The sequence below is a fragment of the Dreissena polymorpha genome, chromosome 2 (assembly GCF_020536995.1).
Source record: "Dreissena polymorpha isolate Duluth1 chromosome 2, UMN_Dpol_1.0, whole genome shotgun sequence".
In the NCBI taxonomy this organism is placed as follows: Eukaryota; Metazoa; Mollusca; class Bivalvia; order Myida; family Dreissenidae; genus Dreissena; species Dreissena polymorpha.
Window position 1 is genome coordinate 108,675,081 of NC_068356.1, and position 9,458 is coordinate 108,684,538.

General features: G+C 38.8%; 1 protein-coding gene across 1 annotated transcript in view; it reads right to left on the reverse strand.

The window, feature by feature from the left end:
- Window positions 1-9,440, reverse strand: part of LOC127869971 (uncharacterized) — a 96,980-nt gene extending 87,540 nt beyond the window's left edge. The window contains 5 exon segments of the mRNA XM_052412630.1: window positions 3,500-3,616; window positions 4,222-4,387; window positions 5,510-8,402; window positions 8,404-8,840; window positions 9,323-9,440. Coding sequence (XP_052268590.1) covers window positions 3,500-3,616; window positions 4,222-4,387; window positions 5,510-8,402; window positions 8,404-8,840; window positions 9,323-9,440 — 3,731 coding nt within the window.
- Between the last annotated feature and the right edge of the window lie 18 nt (window positions 9,441-9,458).

Genomic DNA, 9,458 nt, shown 5'->3' on the forward strand with positions numbered 1-9,458 from the left:
TCCCACCATTGTTAATCTAGGATGACTATTCACACACATGCATTAAGCCCAGTTTTCCCACCATTGTTAATCTAGGATGACTATTAACACACATGCATTAAGCCCAGTTTTCCCACCATTGTTAATTTAGGATGACTATTCACACACATACATTAAGCCCAGTTTTCCCACCATTGTTAATCTAGGATGACTATTCACACGCATGTATTAATCCCAGTTTTCCCACCATTGTTAATCTAAGATGACTATTCACACACATGCATCAAGCCCAGTTTTGCCACCATTGTTAATCTAGGATGACTATTCACCCACATGCATTAAGTCCAGTTTTCCCACCATTGTTAATCTAGGATGACTATTCACACACATGCATTAAGCCCAGTTTTCCCACCATTGTTAATCTAGGATGACTATTCACACACATGCATTAAGCCCAGTTTTACCACCACTGTTCATATAGGATGACTATTCACGCAAATGCATTAAGCCCAGTTTTCTCACCACTGCTAATCTGAGATGACTATTCACACACATGAATTAAGCCCAGTTTTCCCACCATTGTTAATCTAGGATGACTATTCACACACATGCATTAAGCCCAGTTTATCCACCACTGCTAATCTGAGGTGACTATTCACACGCATGCATTAAGCCCAGTTTTCCCACCACTGCTAATCTAAGATGACCAATTCACACACATGCATTAAGCCCAGTTTTCCCACCACTGGTAATCTGAGATGACTATTCACACACATGCATTAAGCCCAGTTTTCACACCACTGCTAATCCGAAATGACTATTCACACACATGCATTAAGCCCAGTTTTCCCACCACTGCTAATCTGAGATGACTATTCACACACATGCATTAAGCCCAGTTCTCCCACCATTGCTAATCTGGGATGACTATTCACACACATGCATTAAGCCCAGTTTTCCAACCACTGCTAATCTGAGATGACTATTCACTCACACAAGCCCAGTTTTCCCACCACTGCTAATCTGAGATGACTATTGACACACATGCATTAAGCCCAGTTTTCCCACCACTGCTAATCTGAGATGACTATTCACACACATGCATAAAGCCCAGTTTTCCCACCACTGCTAATCTGGGATGACTATTCACACACATGCATAAAGCCCAGTTTTCCCACCACTGCTAATCTGGGATGACTATTCACACACATGCATTAAGCCCAGTTTTCCCACCACTGCTAATCTGGGAGGACTTTTCACACACATGCACTAAGCCCAGTTTTTCCACCACTGCTAATCTGGGATGACTAATCACACACATGCATAAAGCCCAGTTTTTCCACCACTGCTAATCTGGGATGACTATTCACACACATGCATAAAGCCCAGTTTTTCCACCACTGCTAATCTGGGATGACTAATCACACACATGCATAAAGCCCTGTTTTTCCACCAGTTTTAATCTGGGATGACTATTCACACACATGCATAAAGCCCAGGTTTTCCACCACTGCTTATCTGGGATGACTTATCACACACATGCATAAAGCCCAGTTTTTCCACCACTGCTAATCTGGGATGACTAATCACACACATGCATAAAGCCCAGTTTTTCCACCACTGCTAATTTGGGATGACTTTTCACACACATGCATAAAGCCCAGTTTTTCCACCACTGCTAATCTGGGATGACTATTTACACACATGCATTAAGCCCAGTTTTTCCACCACTGCTAATCTGGGATGACTATTCACACACATGCATAAAGCCCAGGTTTTCCACCACTGCTTATCTGGGATGACTTATCACACACATGCATAAAGCCCAGTTTTTCCACCACTGCTAATCTGGGATGACTAATCACACACATGCATAAAGCCCAGTTTTTCCACCACTGCTAATTTGGGATGACTTTTCACACACATGCATAAAGCCCAGTTTTTCCACCACTGCTAATCTGGGATGACTATTTACACACATACATAGAGCCCAGTTTTTCCACCACTGCTAATCTGGGATGACTATTCACACACATGCATAAAGCCCAGTTTTTCCACCACTGCTAATCTGGGATGACTATTTACACACATGCATTAAGCCCAGTTTTTCCACCACTGCTAATCTGGGATGACTATTCACACACATGCATAAAGCCCAGTTTTCACAGAGTGAGGCTCATATTTGTAAGTGTTTGTACCCACTTGTTTTTACCACTTGTACAGTTTGGTGTTGAACTAGATGTATCACAGAAACAGATGCCCCCTACAGCCCATGTTTGTAAGTGTTTGTACCACTTGTACAGTTTGGTGTTGAACTAGATGTATCACAGAAACAGATGCCCCCTACAGCCCATGTTTGGACACAGGCAGCTGTATGATGCCTATATTTGACCTTTAACCTGCAAATATGACCTTCACCTTAACCTACTGACTCTACTGTTATGCACAAAACAATACTTCTAAACAGAGATCAGTCTTTTAAATATAAAAGTGTCTCATAAGTGCTGAAGCTACAGTCCACTTAAGCTGAATTATGCCTATTTTTCCACCGTGATGGTTCGGCATTCACCTTTGACCTAGGGACACAGGTGTTGCATGCAACAAGCCTTCCCCATTGGTTAATCACCTCAACATTGTTGTAATAGTAGGGGCGCAATATGTATGGAAGAAGCAAGTGAATAATGCATCCAATTTGGGGGAGGGGGAAGGTTTTTGGGCATAAATAACATTTACCAGATATGTTTATCACAATCTATCTATGAATACAACCCATCTGAAAGACAAGAACTATCTTCTTTTTTTTACAGTTATACTATATAACAGCCTGTAAACAATTTTATCATATCACAATAACATAATAATGCCCCATCTGATCAAATGTTAATGTATTCAACAATTTTGAAATTCACCAAGCACACGCAATTAAGTGATGCCATTTAGTTTATTTAAATGCAAGATTTGATGTTTTAGTGTTGTGTTCGGCTATTTTTCTGCCTTTATTTTCTTAAGACAGAAACATGTAATAGCTTGTGGTTTAGGCTTTCTAAGCCTCACTAAATACACTTACCTGTGTTCATTGCTTACCCAGTATTCTCTATACATCAGTCATCACCAATAAGTAGATAGGACCAGCAATACATGTCAAGCAGACTTCAAGTTTGATATATCACTACTCAAGGTTGCTGTGGTAAAATGGATAAGGTGTCCGCCTAGAGACCGGTAGGTCACGGGTTCGATCCCCACTGTGGCAGCGTTCTTTAGATTTCCCCCAAAGACACAAAGTACTGATTATAGGCCCAGGAAAAGGACTCAAGAGCGTTTCAATAAGCCTGTGGCTTTTGATGCCATCAAGCTAAACTAAATAGGTTTAAACTAAACTAAACATGTTACCATTATTCAACTGAGCTTTTAACTTTTAAGCAGTCTTTAAAATTAACGATTACACGTCTTACAGGATTGTTGTTTTTCTTCCCCTGTTTAATGATATTCTCCTATACACTTTTCTGTTCTGCTGTCATACTTATAATAGAAGTAAACGCCTCTTGACCAGCTTCCGATGACTGACTTGAGCCCGAAGCGGCTGTCCGGGTTGACCAGCAGCCTTCCTGACAGGCTCTTACCACAGTTGGTCACGCACCTGATGTCGAAATCAATCAAACAGTAAATATTTCTCCTAGGATGACAAATTTACTTTGTTTTAATATATTACTACACTAAGTAAATGAGAACTGTGTTACAAAAATGGATAAAATGATACAGCAAGATCAGATGTCTGTATTGATATCCAGAAAATTATGAAGCCCTGGATCAGACTTCTGCAATGTGTTGAGCAACCAAAAACTAAAATAGCTTATTATTCTAGCAGATCCCATGACTGCAATTCATTGATAAATACAAAATCCCAATAATTTGGCAAATAAAGTTTATAACTTTATAATAAAAAAATGTGATCTTTTAAAATGTTCTTTTTATAATTTGGAGCTTTAATAAGTTAATGTTACAATTAACATTAATTTAAATCTTAAACTTTAATTTTCATTATTAACAATAATCATTCAAATAATGTAAAGTCAAGTAATAAAGGCAATTCCATTGTGATGAATTTATAAAACTCAAAGTGCTTAATATAAATGATTGTACATGTTACTTGTAAATTGAGTCATAATCATTGATGGATAAGGCAGGTAATGGCTGGAAGGAGTTGAAAGTGTAGTATGCATCTGTCCATCCTATCATACATACTCTAGTCCGAAGATAGGGGGGTCGCCAGCAGACACGTACACTTCAATGAGTGCTTCGCTTTCCCGTGAACCCTTCTTGATGATGAGGCGAAAAATCACTGAGTCACTCTCGTACATGTCTCCAGTCATCACGGTCAATATTGGCTCAGAAGCATTCACGACTCGACCTGGGTATTACATGGAAAAAGGGAAAATACATGAACAATAAATTGTAGATATTTAATTTTCCTACGTTTCAAATGCTAACAAAACTTTTGTTTAGCATGGTTATGTGCAATTCATGAATACTATGAACACATTTACTAACAAATGTAACTTAACTAGAAGCTTAACAAACATAGGCGTAAACATAGGTACAATGTAATTCAAGAAAATTATGAATATAATTACTACAAAATTTAATTGCCCCATGTTTTACTGACTCGTAACACTTTAAGATTTTGTAAATTGTTCTAGGCAATACATGGAAACAATAACAATAGTTACTTCAGAAACTTATTTGATTTGATGTGTTATCAGGCTTAGAGGCTACAAAAAAGTTATAATAATTGAACTTGCAAGTGTTCCCTAAAAAGGTCATTTAAAAACTAAGATTCACACTTTTGGCATAAAAAAGAAAATAGCGTGTTAAAGTAAATCAGAGATGAAAAGTCAATAGTAAACAGAATGGCCTCTTTCAGTGTTGGAACCGAATTTTGAAGGCCTTTGCAAACAGTTTTGATCCAGATGAGATGCCACAGAACGTGGCGTCTCATCAGGATCCAAACTGTTTGCTATTCTGATAGTATTCTTTGGAAAAAAAATCGAAAAAAATGCCAATTTTAGAAATTCAGAAGACAACATTCTAGCAGACGACAAATTTCCCAGCATGCAAAGGGTTAAGACTTAGAGGCAATGTGGAAGATATTGGCATTCACATATGCATAACATGTAAATGGTTATTTACATACTAAAAGGGAATAAGTTTAATTGAATTAAGTGTTAGATAAGAAGCTTTTGGTCATTTATAACATGGAATGGGTAACCCAGTGATAAATTATACAGGCCTTAAAATACGTTTAGAGACTATGAATAAAGGTCAATAATTACATAAAAAGGGTTATATAGAGATTCTATAAAAAAAAAACACTTTAATACCGGTTATTCAGATTTATAGACATACTGAGGATTTTGGCATTTTCAAGAATTACATTGAAAATGTGTTCATATAAATTCAGAGCTTAGTAAAAGAAAAGTTTCATGTCATAGACTTTATAAAATTGTGTCTGCTATATATTTCAAACTGGTACCTGATGAATCAAACATGTCCACTTTGTTGCACCCTCGGTCAGTAACATCAGAGTAGGAGCAGTTATTTGGAGGCATACTCACTGCTACATTATAATCCTCAGTAAATTCCTGTGGCCAACTTTCACATGTCCGTCTGCAGAGCCAGATGAACTCCATACCCGTCTTATCTGCAGGATCTTCCATATCAGGATCATATGAGAATGTTCCGCCATCAATCTCTAAAGGCAGAAAGTCTCCCCATGGTCTCATCACGTATTCTCCACCAGCAATTTTTGCGACTAATGGTGTTTCTACAATTCTTAAGAACAAGCTATCTTGCCTGTCCATTCCCATTGTTTCATTCATGCTCACATTCAACTCAAACCTGTACAGACCATACTCAAGTGTATTTCCCGTCAATATCAGATTTCTCGCCCCAATGGAGTAGTAATCTGCACCTTTCAAATCGGTGACCTCTGTCTCATTTTCTCCTTCAAGATTCTGCTTGAATACTCTCCACCAAAAGAAAGCAATTTTGGTTGCTGTACAGTTGATTGTCACATTGGAATAAATTATAAGTTTCTCAGACCGGTAAGCCTTTCTCATCGTTGGAACAGCTTCATCGCACATTGGAGCTTTACATGGGTTGGCTGAAGAGACATTTACATAAGGCCACCAACACTGACCCTTTGTAACCCCTGTTTCCCATCCGGCTTGATCTTGGGACACCCAGTTTCTGCACTTCAGCTCTGTGGCATACATCCCCGGGATCATGTACTTCGTTTGAATGGTTATATTCCAAGTGGAATTGTACGACAGTGGTACAGTTGTTGTTGGAATCAACGTTGTTGTTGTAATAGTTGTTGTACCATCTGTTGTTGATGTTGTTGTGCCTGTTGTTGTCGCAGCAATACTAGAAGAAGTGAAATTATAGTAGGGGTCTGTGGATGTAGTTGGCTCACCTGTAGTTGTGGTGAAATTACCATATAGGTCAGTTGTGGTTGCTAAAGTCATAGTCGAGCTAGGTGTTGATGTTGTGGTTGCTAAACTGGTTGTGGTAGTCATGGTTGTAGTTGTTTTTATTGTCGTAGTGATGGAAACAGTAGATGTTGTTGGAAGGCCAGTTGTGGTTGGTTGATTTAAAAATTCAAACCTTTTAACTTCTAACTCCCATGAAGAAACAGCCACAAAGTGGCCAATGGTCTTATCTAACAATGCGGACCATTCCGGAACCGTTTTACAGTAATCAAGGTTACCAAAAAATTGGTATTGACTTGGTTCAGCCGAGTTATCTTTGAAGTCAATCATGTAGCAGGCATCAGTGGCTATATTCCCAGGGAAGACAGGAAAATCAAAGGTGGTGTTCTTCGATCGAGGAGTGTCAGACGAAATCGCAATATTTTTGCAGCTTCTTTGAACATGAATCATTGGATAGACTGTTGCTGATCCAATATAATTTGAAGCGATTAGTTGAACATTATACATGCCTGGTTCAAGGTAGTTATGCAAAACGTAGTCAATCAAATCTGTTGATTCACTCAGACTATCATTAAATATCCAGAAGTAAGAAACATGGCTGCCTTTGTCATGGCTGGCTTGGAACCACACAGGGTTTTCTTGGGCAAAGTAATTCATTTCAGGCCCTAACCCAGTCATTTTTACACCCGCATCATAGCCAAAAGTATTCACTCTTAAATTTGCAATGGCTTCGTAGATGTCAAAAGTGTCTGAGTAAGTGACATTGCTCACCAAATTCCATATGGTAATGTCGATAGAGAAGTTACCACCATGAATGTATGTGTGTGTTAATTCGAGCATCAGGTCATAAGACCCATTATAGTTGGTTACTTTCACAATGGGTGGCAGATCCAGAACTGAAGTGACATACCCATCACCAAAGTCAACTTTATATGAGGCATTTGTTGGCAATAACTCTCTGTTATCAAACAGCAATTCAAACTTCAGTGTAAGTTCATATGTTGGGGTATATGGTGGACCTATGAAGGCAATCTTTGTTAACGAAACCGTCTTAAACCCTACAACTGGATTCTGAACGAATATCGGACCTATAGATGAATATACAAAAACATAGCCAACAGAGTTGTTTGCAAACACACTTGGGTGGTATACACCAACTGTGGCGTATTGATGGCTGACGGATGCTACTGCAATCCGGGAACAAGGAATCAAAACTGTGGGAGACCCATCTCCGGATTCATACAAGCATGTCGCCCGAGTTCCAGCCAGCATAGTGACCAGTAGGTCTACAAAGGTGTTAGTGATGACATAATGGAGAGCTGGAGTGAGCACAACCTCGTACAACTTTTCATCAACATCAACAACCTGGTGTAGGAAAATCCAGCTGACCAGGTTCGAGACATTCATGGAGACGTTGTATGTGCCTGCGTCTATGTATGGATGCCACATCCCAAACACAATGGGGGTTGAATCATTTGCAAGGAATGGATCAATAATGATGGTGCCATCTTTAAAATCTGTCATTATACTTGCATTTGTAGCTGGTTCTACTAAACCCAAAAAGGTCAGGTTGAACAGAGTGTTTATTGAAGAACCAATTGGTAAAATCTGGGGAGATTTCACCCTGAGCTCAAGATTACGAACAGGATATTGGACAACAATGGAGTAATTGCCTTCAAAATGGCCCACAGGATTTTCAATGACTGCTGATAGTTGATATATCCCAGGTGAGGTATAAGCATGATATTTTGTTATATTTTCTGGCGCCAGAAGCAACTCTGTGTAGAATGCCAGCATTGAACCATCATCAAAAAGAATGGTGGTGTTAAAACGGGAACACCAGAACATCTTAATACTTATGGTCATGAAGTCGTCGACTGGTAGGAACAGTTTGTCGACAGATACAACCAAGTCTGTAATGGCATAATCAACCCTAAACTCCGGAATAGTATGACTGAGCTGGTGTGACAAGGTTGGAGATATTGACCTCAACTGGATAATATCCGTAACCAAAATAATCGGAAACCCGTACAATTGCCAAGCCTTCCCTTTCATCATTCACGTATGCTGTATCTAATGTCATATTACCAAATAGTACTGTGACATTCATGTTACTGCCTGCACCCACTGTCAGAGGAATTTCACTGTTATCTTGCCCGTATGGTATGGGAGGTATATTGTGGATAGTGAAGTTGGCGATGATAACCTGTACATTTGTTACAGTCCAGTCAGACTGATTTGAGACTAGATTAGAAGCAGTCAACATCACATTGAACACACCAGTCTGGTTATATGTGTGCAGCAGATATCCTGTCAACATCACATTGAACACACCAGTCTGGTTATATGTGTGCAGCAGATATCCTGTCAAATCTGGAATTTACAAATGATTTATTTTATTAAATAGAATTGAATAATATTATTTTAACATCAACAGATGGATGACGGGCTCATTGATTAATCTTCTAATTCAAAGTGTTATTTCTAATGATATTAATCCTTAATTCAGGCTTTCAGTCAGCTAATTACCCAGTGATCATTATTTGAAAATGCAAAAATAGTAATACGAAGATCCCCTGGCTCAGAGGCAAGAAGTATCATAAGATACAAGAGACTAAACACAACTTAAAGGTTCTTGAAACAGGTTGTGTTTTTTTTTATTTGACAGTGACAGTTGACTCAATTAAAATACAATCATAGCATAAGATTTCATGTGGGACAACAAGCTGGAACAGTGTGAACATGCAAAATGATCAAAGATATGGTTTGCAAACAAAACAAAACAGCATAAAATGGATAATTCTCAAGTGTTTTTGTTTCAAATTCCCTGTATTAGCTGAGGAAAACTAAATTACCATCAATCCAGTAGGTCTGCCCCCAAACTGCAGTGCCGTTGACAAGGCAAACATCTGTAGCATTAGAGGAGCTTCCATTGCAGCCAGCATGTAGCTTGTATACAGTCCCATCACCCATATCCAGTACATAGCTCAC